Source organism: Aulonocara stuartgranti, assembly GCF_965226115.1.
Source record: "Aulonocara stuartgranti genome assembly, chromosome: 5".
NCBI lineage: Eukaryota > Metazoa > Chordata > Actinopteri > Cichliformes > Cichlidae > Aulonocara > Aulonocara stuartgranti.
This window is the reverse complement of record NC_138943.1, coordinates 11481637-11501549: the sequence shown is the minus strand read 5'-3', so window position 1 is coordinate 11501549 and position 19913 is coordinate 11481637. Positions and strand designations below refer to the sequence as shown.

Below are 19913 nucleotides of genomic sequence, written 5' to 3'. Positions count from 1 at the left end.
TAGGCGGTAGGGTAAAGTGTCTTGCCCAAGGACACAATGACCAGGACAGAGAGAGCTGTCCTGGTCGTTGTCCTTCTTTTGGCGGATCATCTGCCTCCATCTCACCCTATCTCTAGTATCCTCACCACCAACCACATCCTCCTCCACATCTTGTCCACGAGAATGGACAAGACTGTTTCTAATCTTGTCCATTCTCGTCACTCTGAATGAAAATCTTAGCACCTTAGCATCTTCAGCTCTGCCTCCAGACAGGGGGTCTTGGACCTCTTGTCGTTTTGTCAGTGCTGTGATGTATGTTTGTCTCCAGACCATACATCACAGCAGATCGCACTACCATCTTGCAGGCCTTCCCATTCTGTCACAAATCACTCCTGACACTCGTCTCCACAATGCCTCTCTTATACACTGTTTTAGATGGTCAACCTTGTGTTTAAACTGATCTACCTTCAACTCCTTGCAGCTTCACTGCTACCCCTGTCTCCCACTAATTCACACACATGTATTCTGTCTTCCTTCTACTGACCGATTCCTCTCCCTCCACCGCTCCAGGGTTTCTACCTGCTCCCTACTCTGACTACAGATCACAGTGTCGTCTGCAAACATTATAGTCCCAGGAGACTCCTGCCTGACTTCATCTGTCATATTGTCCATTACGGCTCTCAGAGCTGATCCCCCATGTAATCCCACCACCACCTTGACCCCATTTCACCCTACTGCACACCTCACCACCGTCTCTCTTTCCTCATATATATTTGTTTTTAAACATATAAAACAAAAATTGGTAAAATGTAACCAGTCATATTCTATGAACTCTTAAAAAGTATAAGCAGATAACTGCATAAATTATACGTCATAAAAGTGACATGCTCAGAGTTAACTAGTTTACAAATAGTGTAGTGAACTCTGAAAAATAGTAGGTTTTCCTGGGGTGAATCATTCAGAAATCTCTGGGGCTAACTCCATTTACCTAATGTTTTATAGTTTCAACTGAAAAGTTTGTTTTTTTTAAATGAATCAAAAGGCTTAGCTGTGGTTCTGTACAGCAGAATAGGAGGCAGAGTTTTCAGCTATTAGGCTTGCCTGCTTTAAGATTAGGCTTAAAACTTTCCTTTCTGATGAAGCTTATAGTTAGGACTGGATCATGTGACCCTTAATTGGCTGCTCCCTCCTGAACTTGGTTCTGCTGGAGGCCTCTTCCTGTTAAACGTTCGTTCCCACTATTGCCAAGCACTGCTTTCAAAGGGTTTGTGTGATTATTGTATTTTTTCTTTAACCTCCTAAGACCCGAACTCTTCCACGACATGCATTTTTTATTTCTCTTTGATATTTGGGCTGATTGGGACCTGATGAATGTAAAAACAAAGAATTGCCAGATTTTTTTTTTTACCTAATTTTGTTTCTAAGTAAAATGAGAACCACGTATGAGGATATTCGTTTAAAATTTTGATAGAACAGTAGCAGTATAATGTCCTTGTAAGTGGATATCAGGTGCTTGTAGAGCAAAATTGAGTATTTTGGTCTAAATAACCCAAAATGTGATGTCCACATATGTGGACGCCAGGTCCTATGACTGGATCTTTACCTTACAGTATAAAGCTGTTGTTGTGAACTGCTGCTATATAAATAAAGTTGAATTGAACTGAATCTTGGTATTATTGAGACTTGAAAACGAATCTAATACAACATTGCTATGGAAATGGGCATGAAAGTTACATTCATTAGCCCCTGGAGGCTCTTGATCCTTTGTGTTATAAATGTTCTGCCAGAAGACGCCACATTCCCACTTGTGTTTTAAACAGAAAAAGACGAATTCCTTGTTGATGAAAAGGTTAAAGGGCGCATGGGGCTGAAGAGATGACAAGACTTGAAACTGACAGGAAGCCAGAAGAGTAGAAAAGGCCATGGTCAGGTTTTGTGTTGTCAGCAGAAACCAGCTTTAAGCAAAATAGAATAAATATATATATAAAAAACTTTATAAATATGTCCTAAGCTTTAACTTTTGACAGTTTCTCTGTAATTACAAGACCGGAGGAGATCTGTAGCTTTGTGGAGCGCCACATTCCTGAACTGAATCCTCCTACATCTTTTTTTGAGGTAGATCAGTGGACACTGAGCCTCTGTGTTGTTCAGCTGGAAGCAGCTGCCTTCTCTTCTCATTAACTGGACTTCTTCCAGAGCTCATTATCTTCAGCAGGTGACACATCTGTTTTCTTAAAATCTCACAGTCCTTTAGAAAACTACGAAATGTTTTTTATTTGACTTGTTAGGAAAATATTCACAACGGTAAGTTTAAGTGAAAGAATTTATGATGAACAATGAACAAGAATTTAATGTGTGTTTATTTTTATTTTGAAAGGTGCCTGGATCTTATCCAGGTGAGTTTCAGCATGAAGTAATTTCCTCTTTGTCCATAGACAAAGAGACATCTCAGAACATTAAAATGATACAGATTTCCTTATATTATAATCACAAATAGTTAAATGAGAATATAATCATTAGAATTAAATGTTTCTAATACCTGAGTCCTAACCTCTTACTGTGATGTGTGTGTGTGCACTTCTGTGCTGTGATTTTTTTGTGCCAATGAAGAGTGTAAACATTGCAAAGCCCAGATCTTGTCCGAAGGAGAAACAGCCTTTAGTGATTTGTCAGAATAACTAAGCAAATATTCAGAGAATGTCTGACTTTAACATGTATGATTTAATAAAAGAAGTAATGAAATGATGAAATGGATAGTCGTGAGATTGAGCTGATGATAAATCCTGTTGAAGTAAAATAGCATAAACTGAATGAGACATGAAGGAAAATATATTCATGTTTTATGGAGTTCATGATAGATCATGTTAAAGCCAACACAGAAGATAAGAAAATGTGGTTTTAGTGTTGCTTTGAATCATGTATGCACAAGGTCAGAGAGAGAGAGAGAAAGAGAAAAGCAAAATGGGATGAGTTAAAATACAGTGATAAATGTCATAGTTGTATGATACGGTCATCAAAGTGAGGGAGGAGAGAGAGGAGTTGTTCTTCTCTTTGTCTCCTGTGAGATTAGCAGAACAGAAGATCAGATCTAAGATTTCACAGTTGGGAATTTCGGCAGAGACAGCAGAGGGATCAACTGTGGACTCACAAATTGGGTTTATATTTTTAGGCTTTTTCTCTGCTCATTTTTGATGTTTCAGATTATACATTCAAGATGATTTGATGAATATCAGATGAATATCCTGCATTAAAAACGTCTACCTTGTAAAGGTGAAAACCTGTGTATTATTACACATTATTAACATCCCTCAAAGGGTCTTACAAGTGACTCTAGCCTAAAAAATTAACAGATCCTTTGGGACCAAGTTTAGTTACCAAGTACACAGATTAGGGAAGAGCTGCTGATAACAGGTTTGACTGGCAAGCATGCCTTCAGAGGGAGCAGTTAGAGCTGGGAGAGACTCCTCCCTTTTTCCATCTAAGCTCTTGCATATATTGTATAAACTGTACTGGGGGTAGCTGGTTGAAATTCAAAAGACGGGAAAGCAAAAACGAAAGGTTAAAAAATAAGTAAATAAATAAGGACAAAATGTTACCTGACAATTAAATGTATTTGATTTAATCCAGTAAAACCTAAACCATGAAAAAATTGCCAGAATTTTTTTTTCTTTTGACTGGAAAACTGTGTTCATTGAACTTTCTGACAATTGAAACAATTTATCAATTTTAAAGTTTATCTTAAACAAAGACATATAGTAACGTTAATGTTAAAGCAATAACACTTCTGAGGTGCCAAAAACACTTAGTGTTACAGGGTTAAAGTTAGAGTTTCTAAACTTAGTGTTTAAAATATGAAAATGTTAGATTTGGGTCCCTCTCCCTCATCAGAGAAACACAGCTGAAGTTTTTTTCCTTTTGTGACACAAAACACACAATTTTCAACCAACTTTAATTTTTCATAACTGAGCTGAACATATTTCCTCTCACATGGCTTTTTTTATGTGTTTAAACTGAGCCTTGACTTATTAGCTGTTCCCTTTGATGTCTATAGATCTATTAAAGCTCTATAGATATCATTAAATGATGAATTCAGATTAGTTTTTATTGACCCTGAAATCCTTTAAAAATAGAAATGAAAAAGATTTAATCATGCCGGCAACGCAGCTTGAGACAGTTGACTGGTGACTCACTTTGGTCTCTTTGAAATGTGCTGAAAGTTTTTTTCTGTCTTCATTACTGAATGACAGTGGGCCCTGAGTTGTCACAGAAACTCTGCTTTCCAGCGATGGCTGCCAGGTCTGAAGCAGCGGCCCGTGTGTTTTTCAGCTGCAGACTGATCGAGTAGCACGCTGTTAGTGGAGTCATTTTAGCAGGGCCACTCCTGGGGCTCTGATTAGAGGCACTTCGGCTCGTTCTGTACCTCCTGATTACTCCTGCTGCCGTGCCTCCACTGATTTTAGTTTAGGCGCCATCTTCCTGTGTCGTTTTCCATCTTTGTGAAGACTCACAATCAATGTTTGCAGTTACTCTGGCTGCTCTTTTCCACGTGGAGCCCCAATAGTATTGGGCCAATACAGACAGCAGCAGCTTACAACTACAAAACTGAGCCAGTTTCAATGATAGATTTTGAGACCCTGATTGTTAAAAAGGTGCTAACGCACAATTAACAGTGGCTACATTAACATTTTAGGTGCTTATATTTGTCATAAAGAGGAGGGAAATCATAACAAAAGCTTTAAGACCCTAAAAAATTTGATCTATGGAGCTCCTTTTTGGGCGATAAACATCAGCTAAGGTGACATTAGTCAACAGAAAATAGTGTTTTTATTCATGATTCTGGTTTGTGAGTCTAGCTAGCTGGTTAATAGTTTACTAGAAACTTTTAACAGATGCTGTGAGCTGGGCATCATGGTTAAGTACTGAATAAATACTTTCAATATTACTTCAATAATGCAGTATTACTCTCAGTATGAATTTTTGTTAGCAAATTATAAGCCATGTCTTTCCTTCATTTTTCTTTAACATGTAGAGACCTCCAGAAGAAGCAGGCTCAGGGAGGGACAGGCATCTAATGGGTAGCAGCTGTGGGACGGATGGAGCAAAGAGGAGAGAAGAGGAATAGAGAGAGACTCCAACAGCCTGAACAGACAGCTAAAGCTATAACTAAGAGAAGCGTCTGGGTCAGTGATCCAACTTTATCAGACGTTTTGAAGCCTAATCTTCAAACCAGAGAGAGCGTTCGTCTCCTCAACCCAAAACACTCACCTTGTAAAAGATGGAGATGTTGCTGTACGTTGCAAGGACGCTGGTCAGGACGCCGTTACAGAAATCTCCATTTCCAACGTAATCAGGAGGGCACGCACATGAGACATCTGCACACACAAAAATCGTTTTTTACAAACTGTGAGCTGAACATTCAATCAGCTCAGTATGTTCACCTTGAGTTAAGCATGTACATGAGCCAATGCTGTGACTCAAGGTTAACACACTCCAGCCTAGGACTCAGAATGACTGTTTTCCGCGGTTGTGCTTTATGCTTTTTACCTCATTATTCGCTGTTTTATGAATCATTGAAGATAGCATGGCTCACAGAGCAACAGCATTAAAGTCCAATGCAAAGTAAACAACACATTAAAGTGGGAGTACAGATCAGGGAGGACCTGCTTCTGTCCACACACACACACACACACACACACACACACACACACACACACACACACAGATTCACCTCTGAGCCTGTAGCAGTAGGCGTCATACTTGCTGCTCTGGTCCATGGGTTCTTTGTACAATACGAGACCCACGTGGTTGTCTCCACACATGACCGAGGGGTAGCGGGTCGGGTATCCCGCCTTCCCCCCGTCCAGCCAGCCAGCCACACACAGATGCATCCCGAGCTGTCAGGGCCAGGGAAAAAAGTCTTGAGATAAAGCTTGATTTACATTTCTGCCTTGAACTAAAACTAAACTAAAATCTCCTGAAGTGACTGGTAATATCTTAAATATCACAAGAAAACTGAAAACTCACATCCTGCGTGTGTTTTTAAGCTTGTGATTAATCTAACGTTCCTCCTGCTGTCTGGGAATCAGTTAAAGGGCACCTTGGCTTGTGGGGTAAAAATCCAGAAAGTTCCCTCCTCCACTTTACCATGATGGAAACTGTCATGAGGTCGAGTGAAAGTGTGAAGGAGGACTTGGACTTGTTGCTGGCATGAGTGTGCTGCGTTAAAACTACAACATCCTGAAGGTGAACTACAAAAGGCACATCTTAACACCCCATGTGTCCTGACCATGTTATTTCACACAAATGGTAAAAAAAAAAAGTATCTTTTCAAAGCTGAAATTAGAAAGAAAAAGGCAAAGGCAGCTTATTAAATGAAATGATACGATGTCACTGTCAGGAAATGTGGGAGTAAAGATCCAAATGCAGAAGTCCAAGACTCCAGCTTAGCAATATTCAGAACAGCAGTTAATAATACCACAAAACCCACAGACAGTCACTCTGGCTTTAGCTGACATGTCAAATTGTCAGCTCGTATTTTCTCTTCCTGCTAGAGAGATGATCATTGTAACTCCAGCGTTTGTTAATGTTTTCTGTGACTGATGCCAAGTTATTAATAATCCTAAAGGCTGGAAACACAGCAATGCTTACAATCAACACACAACTAATGCAAGGTTGAAGTATACTGAACCTTTAATTCAGTTTTATCTTTATTTATTCTTAACATTTAAATAAATCACACAAAGCAGCAACTTCATAAGTTGCATAAAGTCCCACAAAGGTACAAAGTTTCTTTTTCCTAGTGTGTCACTTTGAACTGTGCAGCATCATTATCTTCTTCCCGTTTGAACCATCTTTTCTGAATATCTGAAGAATTCAACAACTACCATTATGGCAGATACTTCCTGGTCACTTCACTCAGTTAGGGGCCTTTTAAAATAAAACAGATTATCTGACCACAGCCATGGACAACATTTGCCATCTGATAACGTCTCACAGTTACCATGCACTGCTCACAGTTCAGGTTCTAATACAGCTGAAGTGAAGAAGCTTTTCTATTGGCCGTGCAGGTGATTTTTAGTGTGTCATTTAGTGTTAAAAAAACTGTAGTACCTGCAGAGCTCCTGAAAAATGTGGCATGCTACTCAATGAGTTTGAGAGCGCCGAAAAGGACGTGACATTTTTGTTTTCAAGTACTCTTTCACTAACAAAGGTTTGAGTTGGCTGCTTTGCTGCTTTTCTTGAAAACTGTTGAATGCTTCCCCGTCAGCCTAACTGACCGTGAAGGGGGTGTGTCTTTATAATGAAGACAGAATCTGTAGAAAAACCCTGCTGGTGCAGGTTCACAAACTTTTATTTCATTTTCCTTTTTTCCTCATAGGTATACCACATATTTGACTCAGGTGCATCGACCTGTTGATATCTTTATGTAAACCCTTTCAGTAGGTAGGTTTACCTGCTGTGCGTCTCCCATCTGTTTAACGGTAGCCAATGTGGCGCCCTCAGCCTTGCACTCGGCGTCGGCCTGACTGAAGTTCATCTGGTACCTCCCCTTTGGAGAGCGCAGGTGGAAGACTCCGGCTCTGTTTTCTGAAGCACGACAATCACGTTAACTTCCCTCAGATTTCTGCACCATTCTGTACAACAAATATGAACTCTACGAGTGAAAAACACGATTTGATCCGATGCTGAACAAATCCAAGAGACATTCAACCCCAGATTCAGTAGAAACATCTGCTTTTCTTTTAATATGATGTAATTACTTGGTGTTTAAGTTCTGATGAGTAAAGCACGAATCAATTAAATGTTACATAACCTCGGGGACAATTTTTTTTCTACAAAAAACTTGTTTATGTTCCTGTGACAAGAAGTTCAAATGACAGAAATAGCTCATCAACACCTTTACTGCCACTGTGCAAACAGAGTAAAATCTCACCTCACAAGCTTAAACAAATGGTGTCCAGTGTGTGTATTATCTTTTTGGAATGCTTAGTCTTTTTCACAAAGTGAACGATACAACAGCTCTAACAACTTCAGCTCCTTGTACCAACAATGATTTCTGCTGTTTCATGACCTGCAGTGCTTTTTTGCTGGCTTTCGTGCAGTTACGGGTGCTTGTGATTGATTTTTTTTGTTCGTGGGAACTGTGACATGAACATAGCCTTGTAACAACTTACAGAGAATGACTACAATGCCGCCATGTTCTGAGTGCCTGATTAGGAGCTGTGTGACGAGCCGAACCAACATTAAAATATATTGTACTCCAGCAGGTTTGACGTCATTTTTAGTATGAACTGTGTTTCACAAGCATGGCAATGGCTATCATTCTGAACTCAGAGCAGCAAGATTTCAAAGTCAGCAACATCCCCCTCATCTGGACTGCAATGTTTTCTTTTGTTTTTTAAATTTGCAATCTATGGATGTGGACAGTGGGGGAAAAAATGGTTTTTTCAAGGTTTGAGGATTTTTGTTTAGAAAATAGGTCATGATTTCTGGAAAGAGACATGAGGGCAGATTTCTCTACAGCTTATTTCACTACAGACCTGAAAAAATGCATACATTTGATTTTTGGAAGAAAATCCTTTTCTCTGGTTGGGTGGCAGGTGCTTATATCCCACAAACTTCATTAAAAGGGTAACTCTGAACAGATCATTTATGGTGAATTCCTAATTATCTGTATACCCTGATTAATGAAGATCAGGTTGGAAGTAATAACAGCCTTTGAGCCTTTAATGAGCTCCATGTTTAACAAGCCTTAACGAGCTCCAAATCCTAATGAGCTCAACTCAGAGCTGACATTTGTTTACCAGCCCCAGAAAAACAAATAAATAAACAAATGGAAGTCCTTTATAATAAACAATGCTAGCCATAATGTCACCATGGAAACATAGATGCTACAAAGGTCATCTGCTTTAGAATCAGTCTGATTACCATGGAAACTGCAATAGAGTAGGACTGGGAGCCAACATGGCTCCCACTCAGCAGATGTGACACGTGGCTACACTGCAGTTCATGGCTTCACTGCATTCACATGTCTTACCGTGGTAATGCAGGTCCTTGCAGATCGCCACAGGGTCACAGCCTCCATTGTCTTCCAAGCAGCGGTCAACAGGGGGCACCATCTTCTCCAAACACTGGACTCCATTACCTACATACCCCGGCAAGCACTCGCACTCCCGTTCATTCTAGAAGAACCAGATTAGAGTGATCAGCTTACAGGAGGATGTCATGTTATGTTCATATTCAGGGATATTTTTAGAGGGAGACACGTAACTCAAAAAACCATTAATAACAGTAATGGCAAAGATGCTGCTTGTCCCGCCCCAGCTCCAAAAAACCAGTCAGCAGCTTGGGAACAACTGGGAAACCAAACATGATTTTGTGCAACAGTTTCGAACTATGTGTTGGTGAGCTTATAGTTCTACTCATGATTATATAATAAAGATGAAGACTGTGTATTCTTTAATTTACTGTATCCATAATGTGAAATAGCATGGGATTGGATTGTGCAGTCACTTTGGATTTAACCTTGAGCAAAGCTATAAAGTTGTGTAATTTTGTGTATGTGCAGTAAAATAATAACATTTGAGGCTTTGAGGTGAGATGCATTTCTGTAACTGCTTTTGGGGAAATTTATTTAAATCATATTTGTACTTTATTCAGAGACACATAATCAAACACTTATCAAATCCCATAACCATTAATTTTTATAACACTTTTATCTGACAGAGTCCCAGGTACCACCCAGAAGCTGCTGAATATGCACTTAAAATGACTTTGATTTCAGTGTTCCATGTTTTAAAATCCGATAGCATCTCTTGACTGAAAAATGAATTCATGCATCCATGTTTTTATCCAAGCTGGACAACATTGGGGCATGCTCCTAATGAGGAAATGGATGGTGTGCTGGGGTATCTCCTCCTCTGGACCAGGGCATCACTGAGCTCCTGAAGAGTGTGAGGTGTGGGATGGATTTAACAAATTTTCCCAGGTGTTGTACTGGATTAGTTGTGCTATTTAGGTCAGGTGAGCTTGGGGGGCAATTAATGGTATCAATTTCTTCATCCTCCATGAACTGCCTGTATACTCCTGCCACATGAGGCCAGGCATTGTTGTGTACCTAAGGAGCCCAGGAATCACTCCACCATCGTAGGGTCTGACAATGAGTCCAAGGATTGCATCTCAATATCTAATGGCAGTCAGGGTGCTGTTGCCTGGCTTTCATAGGTCTATGCCTCTCTATTACTGACCCACCACCAAACCAGTCATGGTAGCAAACAAGATGGATGAGCTAACAGTGATAGCTTGGAGTCAAAGGGAACCTCAGGTGTTAAACTTAATTGAATCATGGATGCACCAGGATATTCCCGATGAGAACACATCTGTGGAAGGGTTCCACACCGTTCAGGCCGACAGACAGAGGTAAGCAGAAAGGAGGGGGTTTGCCTTTTTTTTTAAACAACCGGTGGTGTACTTGCTTACCTACAATCAAAGAGTGGATTTATTGCCCCGACACTGAACTTTATGCTGTTGAACTCAGGTCATATTATTTGCCCAGGGAATCTATCCATGTGAGCTTGTTGGCAGTCCATGTTCCTCCCCCTGCTAACCCCACAGCTCCATGTGCCTTCATTGCTATCTCGGGTGACTTCAACATGTCACCTTAGACGCTACATTGTCAACTTTCACACAGTATGTGGTCTGTCCCACCTGAGGGGAGAGAATTTTAGACCTACGGTTTATAATCAAGCACACATAAGCCCGTTTCATTAGTAGCTTCTCAGATCGACTCTGTATGGTTCGCCACGGTTTTCATGATTTTCCATTAGGTCATAGTACCTGGTAAGTGTTGGAATTGATATTTTTTATATTGTCATTTGTGCTTAGGAACATATAATCATTTGTATGCTGATAAAAAGGATATCCTTATTAGGTCTGATAAGATTCTGTGTGCACTTGTGTACCATGAGATGAGAGGAAGCAGCCTCGGCGTTATAATTTCCATTATAGCTTTAGGAACTAGATTGTTGTGTTTCTTAAAAGTGCAAAACTTCACACTTTTAAATGTTCGTCTGAGACATGACCTATTGCAAGTTCCTGTTCTTATCATTTAGCAAGACACTTAGTTCTGCTTTTCTGCATGCCTCATACACACAGTTTTAGTTCATTGAAAGGTTGTATGTCTATGTATAGTATAGCTGTAAACACACACCCACAGAATACAGGGAGTGCAGAATTATTAGGCAAGTTGTATTTTTGAGGAATAATTTTATTATTGAACAACAACCATGTTCTCAATGAACCCAAAAAACTCATTAATATCAAAGCTGAATGTTTTTGGAAGTAGTTTTTAGTTTGTTTTTAGTTTTAGCTATTTTAGGGGGATATCTGTGTGTGCAGGTGACTATTACTGTGCATAATTATTAGGCAACTTAACAAAAAACAAATATATACCCATTTCAATTATTTATTTTTACCAGTGAAACCAATATAACATCTCCACATTCACAAATATACATTTCTGACATTCAAAAACAAAACAAAAACAAATCAGCGACCAATATAGCCACCTTTCTTTGCAAGGACACTCAAAAGCCTGCCATCCATGGATTCTGTCAGTGTTTTGATCTGTTCACCATCAACATTGCGTGCAGCAGCAACCACAGCCTCCCAGACACTGTTCAGAGAGGTGTACTGTTTTCCCTCCTTGTAAATCTCACATTTGATGATGGACCACAGGTTCTCAATGGGGTTCAGATCAGGTGAACAAGGAGGCCATGTCATTAGTTTTTCTTCTTTTATACCCTTTCTTGCCAGCCACGCTGTGGAGTACTTGGACGCGTGTGATGGAGCATTGTCCTGCATGAAAATCATGTTTTTCTTGAAGGATGCAGACTTCTTCCTGTACCACTGCTTGAAGAAGGTGTCTTCCAGAAACTGGCAGTAGGACTGGGAGTTGAGCTTGACTCCATCCTCAACCCGAAAAGGCCCCACAAGCTCATCTTTGATGATACCAGCCCAAACCAGTACTCCACCTCCACCTTGCTGGCGTCTGAGTCGGACTGGAGCTCTCTGCCCTTTACCAATCCAGCCACGGGCCCATCCATCTGGCCCATCAAGACTCACTCTCATTTCATCAGTCCATAAAACCTTAGAAAAACCAGTCTTGAGATATTTCTTGGCCCAGTCTTGACGTTTCAGCTTGTGTGTCTTGTTCAGTGGTGGTCGTCTTTCAGCCTTTCTTACCTTGGCCATGTCTCTGAGTATTGCACACCTTGTGCTTTTGGGCACTCCAGTGATGTTGCAGCTCTGAAATATGGCCAAACTGGTGGCAAGTGGCATCTTGGCAGCTGCACGCTTGACTTTTCTCAGTTCATGGGCAGTTATTTTGCGCCTTGGTTTTTCCACACGCTTCTTGCGACCCTGTTGACTATTTTGAATGAAACGCTTGATTGTTCGATGATCACGCTTCAGAAGCTTTGCAATTTTGAGACTGCTGCATCCCTCTGCAAGATATCTCACTTTTTTTGACTTTTCTGAGCCTGTCAAGTCCTTCTTTTGACCCATTTTGCCAAAGGAAAGGACGTTGCCTAATAATTATGCACACCTGATATAGGGTGTTGATGTCATTAGACCTCACCCCTTCTCATTACAGAGCTGAACATCACCTAATATGCTTAATTGGTAGTAGGCTTTCGAGCCTATACAGCTTGGAGTAAGACAACATGCATGAAGAGGATGATGTGGACAAAATACTCATTTGCCTAATAATTCTGCACTCCCTGTACAGACACTGATGTTGTTCAGATATGCCTGCTTAAGAATGTCACATGTATTTGTAATTGCATATTCATGAATGATTGCTTGCTGACAATAAAAAGGGCTGTAGTGAAGGAATCAGTTGAAGTTGGCTAAAGGACAGGTGAAGGGAGCATTACTTGGCCTTGACTGACTTCCCTTGCAAGCCAAAAAGACAAAAGACAAAAGAGTCTTGATTTGTCGTGCAGTTTGGGCTTGTGTTCCAGTGAGGTTTGTGCCTAGATAAACCCAACAGTAAGATGTACTTTTTTAGTACCTACTTTCTCGAGGTTCCAAGCAATCCGATGTGGCATCGTCAGACTGCATATCACCAATTGGCTGGTCAGTAGTGTCATGCGATGAGCCATGAGAGCGTCTTGTTCACAAAAATTAAAACCGCCATTTTTGAAACATGTCAATGACGGAAATGGCTACAAAAATAATGCCATGGTGCTCAAGTCTGGTGAAAAGCCACAGTCCGAGCAGCAGGTATATTCTTGTCCAGACACCCACCTTTTTTGTAACGTTCATGTTAATTACTTCACGGGACACTTGGACACACTGCTATGACAACAACCATGCAGGCTAGGTAGTACTGGATTTGAATGGAAAACCAGTTGATCAGAGTCGAGTTGTAGCGAGTTGATCTGAGTAGGTATTCATGGAAAAAGGGCTATCCAGTTCCTCCTCCCTCCCCCGATTGGGTAGGTCAGATCATAACCTGATTCATGTTTTGAGATTCACAGACTGGGAGACACTGTGAGCCTCGTGGTCAGGACATCAATGGGCTTACTGAGTGTATCACTGACTACATAACCTTCTGCACCAACTCCATTGTCTCAGCTAAGACTATCCATTGTACAAACTGAACATTCCATCCATTCTCATGGGTAACGTAAGATCTTTACCCAACAAGATGGAAGCGCTAATGGCGCTAACCAGACTGCAGTGGGAGTACCAGGAGAGCAGCCTCCTGCTGTTCACTGAGACATGGCTCACAGACCACACACTGGACCCCGTCGTAACTCTGGATGGCTTTCAACTGGTTAGAGCGGAGTGGAGCGCAGTGGAGAGTGGTAAGAGGGGAGGTGGGGGACTAGCAATGAAGATCAATGAGAGATGATGTAACCCGGGACACATCACTGTGAAGGAACAGCGCTGTACCAAAGAATCAGAATACTTTATTGATCCCTAGGGGAAATTATTTCCTGTTAGCGGTTAGCGTTCGGCCATACCACCTGGCCAGGGATTTTTCACGTTATTGTGCTGACTGTTTACATTCCGCACTCGGCCAACGCTATGGCAACCTGTGAGTACATTCACTCCACGGTCTCTCAGCTACAGATAATAATGATAATAATAATGGATTGGATTTATATAGCGCTTTTCAAGGCACCCAAAGCGTTTTACAATGCCACTATTCATTCACTCTCGCATTCACACACTGGTGGTGGTGGAGGCAAGCTACGGTTGTAGCCACAGCTGCCCTGGGACAGACTGACAGAAGTGAGGCTGCCATATCGCGCCATCGGCCCCTCTGGCCAACACCAGTAGGCAGTATGGTTAAGTGTCTTGCCCAAGGACACAGGACAGAGAGGCCGGGGATTGAACCGGCGACCTTCCGGTTACAGATACGCTTCCCAACCCCCTGAGCCACGGTCACCCCACAACCGTGGGATGGCACATCTGCAATCCCTCATTATTATCTCTGGAGACTTCGATCACGCCTCACTATCTGCCACTCTCCCTAACTTGTCGCAGTATGTTGCCTGCCATAGAAGGGACAGAAAAACCCTGAACCATGTTTGCCAACACAAAGCAGGCTTACAGCACATCACCCTTCCCCCCGCTTAGCCACACACACCACAACCTGGTCATTCTTCAACCCATTTACACTCCCATGGTGAAGAGGAAACTCCCAACGAAGAAGGTGATAAGGGTGTGATCCAAGGAATGCAGTGAGATGCTGAGAGACTGTTTTGAATGCACAGACTGGCAGAACTCTGCAAGCCTCACGATGAGGACATTGATGGCCTCAACCACTGCATCACCAACTACATCAACTTCTGTTTTGACAACACTGTGCCTAGCAAGAAGGTACAGTGTTTCTCAAACAATAAACCGGTGACCCCACAACTGAAGGCCCTGTGAACGAGAAGAAGAGGGCTTTCAATCATGGAGACAAGGACACGAGGATCCTTTTGTACTCTCCAAGAGAGACTTCAAGGACAATGGAGGAGCCACAGTGTCTGCTGACCGGGGGTGGGCCAATGAATTGAATCTGTTTTTCAACAGATTTGGCTCTTGACCTTATCACCTCTCCCACCCCCCAGGTTCCATCAACCCCCCTCCAAATGCTGTCTTGCCCCTCTCCTGGTGGAATGTCATTGTTACCTGAGCTCTCCTCACACCACCACCCTGCTTCACCCCCATCCACACATCTACCCACAACAGAGCCAGCTTACTGGTCTGGAATCGGGTTGGATAATGCTGTCAGTAGCACTGATCCCTCTCTTACCTAGAGCAGGCAGGGAGCATTGTGAGGATGATGTTTTTTGACTTCTCCAGTGCTTTCAACACCATCCAGCCTGCACTACTGAGACGGAAGCTGGAGGAAGCCGGAGTGGGCAAACAGCTGACTGCATGGACCATCGACTACCTAACCAACAGACCACAGCCATCATTGGATGCGTATCAGATGAAAACAATCAGGAATATAGAGGGGTCATCAGTGACTTTGTCAGCTGGTGAGACCAACGCTCTCCAAATCAACGCTATCAAGACGCATCAGATGGTCATAGACTTCAGGAAGAAGTCACCTCCTATAACACTGGTGAACATCTAGGAAGAAGACATTGAGACAGTGAACTCATACTCGGTCTCAGGTGTATACACTGCTACAAAACAGCACAAAAGAAGGAGGATTTAGTGTTTGTGTTATTACGAAACAAGAAGAGTTCCCAGATGGTACAGTGGACACATGTGTGACTCCTGTGATTAAAGCATCTTTCTTTCAGCTTAACGAGTGAACCGTCAGCTCGTTCAAACACGTTAAAGTCTGTTTGGCTCGACACCACCGATCAGAGGCAGCAATATAACATAGCTAACATTAACAGTGCAGTGAATCCTGCTTGTGCCGTGATATTCAGGACTGCAAACCGAGCAGCATCACTGACTTTCAGCTGGTTGTGTTTGTGGATATATGACCAGTGTTGGTCAAGTTACTTGAAAAAAGTAATCAGTAACTAATTACTGATTACTTCCCCCAAAAAGTAATCCTGTTACTTTACTGATTACTTATTTTCAAAAGTAATTAATTACTTAGTTACTTTTTAAAAACACGATTTACAACCTGAAGAGGTGATAAAGCGATAGAACTTTCAGCCCAATTCTACTTTTTCTGCATAATCCATCATACAAAATGTAATCAAATGGAAAAACCTCTTTTTTTAACTTGTTTTATTAGTTTTAATCTTTTAACTTTATGCATCAAGCAAAAAATTAATTATATGCAACATTCTCTGACTGGAAGAGATTTGTTTATTATTTAAACCTATTTTCTGCACATTCCAGCACATAAAATAAAATATTTTTTGTGTTTACACTCAGTCTTTCAAATAGATGCAAGTAAAACACAGCAGAAAATAAATAAAGTCAAAGACTCAGTGGTCCTTTTGCTCTATTTTCACCTGTAAAGCAGGACTGGGTAGGCGGAGGTTTACCCTGGTGCAGGTGTGCTGCGGTCAAATTATCCACACCACCGCCGCGCTATGAAGTCTGGGATATGTTGGGCCATGAAGGCTATGCCGACCCATCCTTAAAATTCAGGGAAATTAAGGACGCATTTGAGGGCCGTATTTCGAGCAGCCTTGGTCGTATCGCTGTGACGTAATCGGCCTTAAAATGCGGCCTTTAAGGCTGCAGACCCCAAATCCGGTCATTGGTACTTCCTGGCTTGTGTAGTTACTAGGTAACAGAAGCTCAACACTGCCCCTAGCGTCCTGGAGCACTTTCCGTTGTGTTTTGGAATTTGCAAGTGTTTTGGGGTTTGCATGTGTTTTGGAGTTTGCAAGTGCTTTGTCTCTAGGGGCCACCGTATATAAGCGGGTTAATTGCAGTGTTAGTGGTGCTGCACAGAAATGTTTTTGATGCAGGTAGCTCCATGCCCTCCTGGGTTTTAATTGCACCTTAGAACACACATGCATCAACACTACAATGAGCGGGTGGAGGGAGGTTTGGAGTCTTCTCCCACCCCCATTCTCTGCGGCCTGCTGGAGCGGGAGGGCTAGGTGGAGTTGGCCGTCCGACTGCGGTCTGGAGTGTGGGGCCTCCCTGCTGCTACGGAGTCGGGGTGGTCTGCCTCTCCCCACCGCAGGGAAAAGGGTAACACCACCTGGGTCTGGGTGCAGTTCCCCCCTCCAGGAGCAAGGGTACCTAGACCCGGTTTGTAGAGTACGCTTGGGGAGTGTGATCGTGTGTACAGCGTCTCTTTATGTCTGTCTCCACGTTGGTTGAGTGTGGAGTGAGTGCATATGAGAGCATGAGGATGGGAATGGATGTTTGTGTCTGTGTGTGCCTGTATGTCTGTGTCTATATGTCAGGTTGGGTATCAGACGCCACCTCTCTGGGGACACCTCAGGCCCTCCAAGGTTTGGAGGCCTATCTCCACCTACCACCACTTCCCCTGCCGGTGGCGGACTCCCTCAGGTGTCGGTGCGTTGGTGGTTCTTTGTGTCTGGGGGTGGGCGTCCAGGTACACACCGGCTCACTCCTTGGCGGCCGCTTATCGGGGCCTGGAGCCTGGGGCTCGCTCGGGCCCCTTCGGGGGTGGGGTGCCCCCGGCCTCTCGGCCTGGGGCTCGGTCACTCAGGCACAGCTGGCGGCCGGCGGAGCTCACGGGCGCGTCACTGCAACTCCCCCTGGCTTCTGCTCCGCGGCTGCTGAGTGAACCCTCATCTGGGACTCTCCTCAGCTCTTACTGGAACAGTGGCGCGGCTGCCCCTCTGTTGGTCTTCCATGGTTTCTTGTGTTCTGGGGGCCTCTGGATGTCTGGAGTTTTGATCTCCTCCATACCTGCTTCACACCCTGAAGGACGGGGCTGTGGCCCCCCCACACTCCCTAGCAGATCGTTACATGGAGAAACCTTTGGAATACAAGCGCGCTGATCCACACAGGTATGCACACGGGTGTTCACTGCTCGTAGACCCAAATTACACCTTTCTTGGCTGCTACTTCGAAGCACATCTGTCCTGCGTGCTGCACAACAACATTGAATATTTAGTATTTACTGCTGTTTACACTTAGCTAGATTAATGCGATGGTGTTGTGTTTAGTATGTTGCTTTGTTTTTTGTTTTTTTTGTCTTTTTTTGCTTGTTTTCTATTCTTCTCTCAACAGGTGATCCAGGAGATTTTTATTTTTTTTTCTCCCCCCCTTTCTCACTGTCCCTCTCCCCTTCTGTTTTTCCTTTCCTTCCTCTTTCTTTCTCCCTTTCCTATCTCTCACTCATGTCTGTCCCGTCTGTAACATCTGAAAATAAAATATAATAAATAATAAAAAAAAAAGAAAAAAAAGAAAAAAAAAGAAATGTTTTTGATGCTGAAATGCAGTAGAATTGGTTACAGATTTACTGTAAAGGACACTCATATACAATGATTATTTTGTAGGTTTATTCTTGCGAGAGTGCAAGGTAACCAAAAGGGTTTGAGCTATGGACCTAATTGAATGTTTGTGTTGTTAAAAGAGAAATGTGTGCATCTAAATGAAAAGAAAAGGACGTTGTTAAATTCTGTTAATAAATCAGACGAGGAAGAGCCTGCAGACCGAACGCAACTGATGTCTCCTGTCTCTGCTTTTCTGTTAAAAAACAGTTTAAAAACAGACCCCATCGAAGGCCTGTAACATATGCATGTACGTAGAACCTCAGCTACTGTTGTATATATTGTATTGTATATTGTTTTTTTATTATTATTAATATTATTTATTTATTATTCATTTATTTTGTATTTCTTTATATTTTTGGTATGCTCTTTGTGTTCTACTGCTATCTGTACCTGAGCTGTGGTAAAGCACAAATTTCCTCGCCGTGGGATCAGTAGTCTTATCTTATCTCTTATCTTATCTAATGCAAATAAGCCATGGGTGACTAAGGACATCAAAGCCCTCCTCAATGACAAAAAGAGGACCTTCAGGGCAATAGAGAGTAGGTGAGAATGGTTCAGGCATTATTGAAGGGGAGAGGCTATGGACAATTATAGGAGAAAGCTAGAGTGGAAACTCCAATAGAATAGCATGAAGAGATATGTGGAGTGGCATAAAGACTCCACTCACGCAAGTCTGCATGACCAGGTGGGGTCCAGTCTCTGTGTCCTAAAGACCTGTACCCCCCAGTTTTGTGGAGTCTTTCATAAACTGTTTATGATGAGTCTGAGTCTGCAGAGGATCCCAGTACTATGGAAGACGTCATTCCTCGTTCCTGTACCAAAGATGCCACGTCCCGGTGGCCCCCAGGATTACAGACCTGTAGTGCTGACTTCCCACATCATGAAGACACTGGAAAGACTCATTCTTCACCACCATCCTCATTCAACTTATAGTCAGGCCACACCAGGATCCCCTTTAGTTCAGTTACCAGCGTCTCCTCTGAGTTGAGGACTGTTGAGGATTGTTAGTTAGGTGATAGGAAGACCACAATATGTGCATTTTCAAAATTATGTGTCTGATAAGGTGATCAGCAACACAGTGGGAACATGAGGGGCTGTCATTTCCTCTTCACCCTCTACACCACAGACTTCAGCCACTTTACAGAGACCTGCCATTTTCAGAAGTTTTCTAATGACTCTGCAGTGGTTGGATGCATCAGTGAGGGTGATGAGACAGAGTACTGCGCTGTGGTGGACTCCTTTGTCACATGGTGTGAGCAGAATCCTCTGCAGTTCAGTGTGATAAAGACCAAAGTATTGATTGTTGACTTTAGGGGGACCAGGAAACCTTTGACCCCTGTTTCAATCCAGGGGATCAATGTGGACATTGGGGAGCACTATAAATACTTTGGAGAACACATTGACAATAAACTGGACTGGATTAAAAATACCACTGCACTTTACAGGAAGGGCCAGAGTCATCTCTATTTTCAGAGG

General features: G+C 42.5%; 1 protein-coding gene across 1 annotated transcript in view; it reads right to left on the bottom strand.

The window, feature by feature from the left end:
* stab1 (stabilin 1) overlaps positions 1-19913 on the bottom strand; it is a 181118-nt gene that overhangs the window by 49667 nt on the left and 111538 nt on the right. The window contains exons 61-64 of the mRNA XM_082533046.1: positions 9017-9161; positions 7433-7566; positions 5708-5873; positions 5245-5351 (exon numbers count right to left, since the gene is read on the bottom strand). Of these exons, the coding sequence (XP_082389172.1) occupies positions 5245-5351; positions 5708-5873; positions 7433-7566; positions 9017-9161 (552 nt within the window). The remainder of the gene's footprint in view (positions 1-5244; positions 5352-5707; positions 5874-7432; positions 7567-9016; positions 9162-19913) is intronic.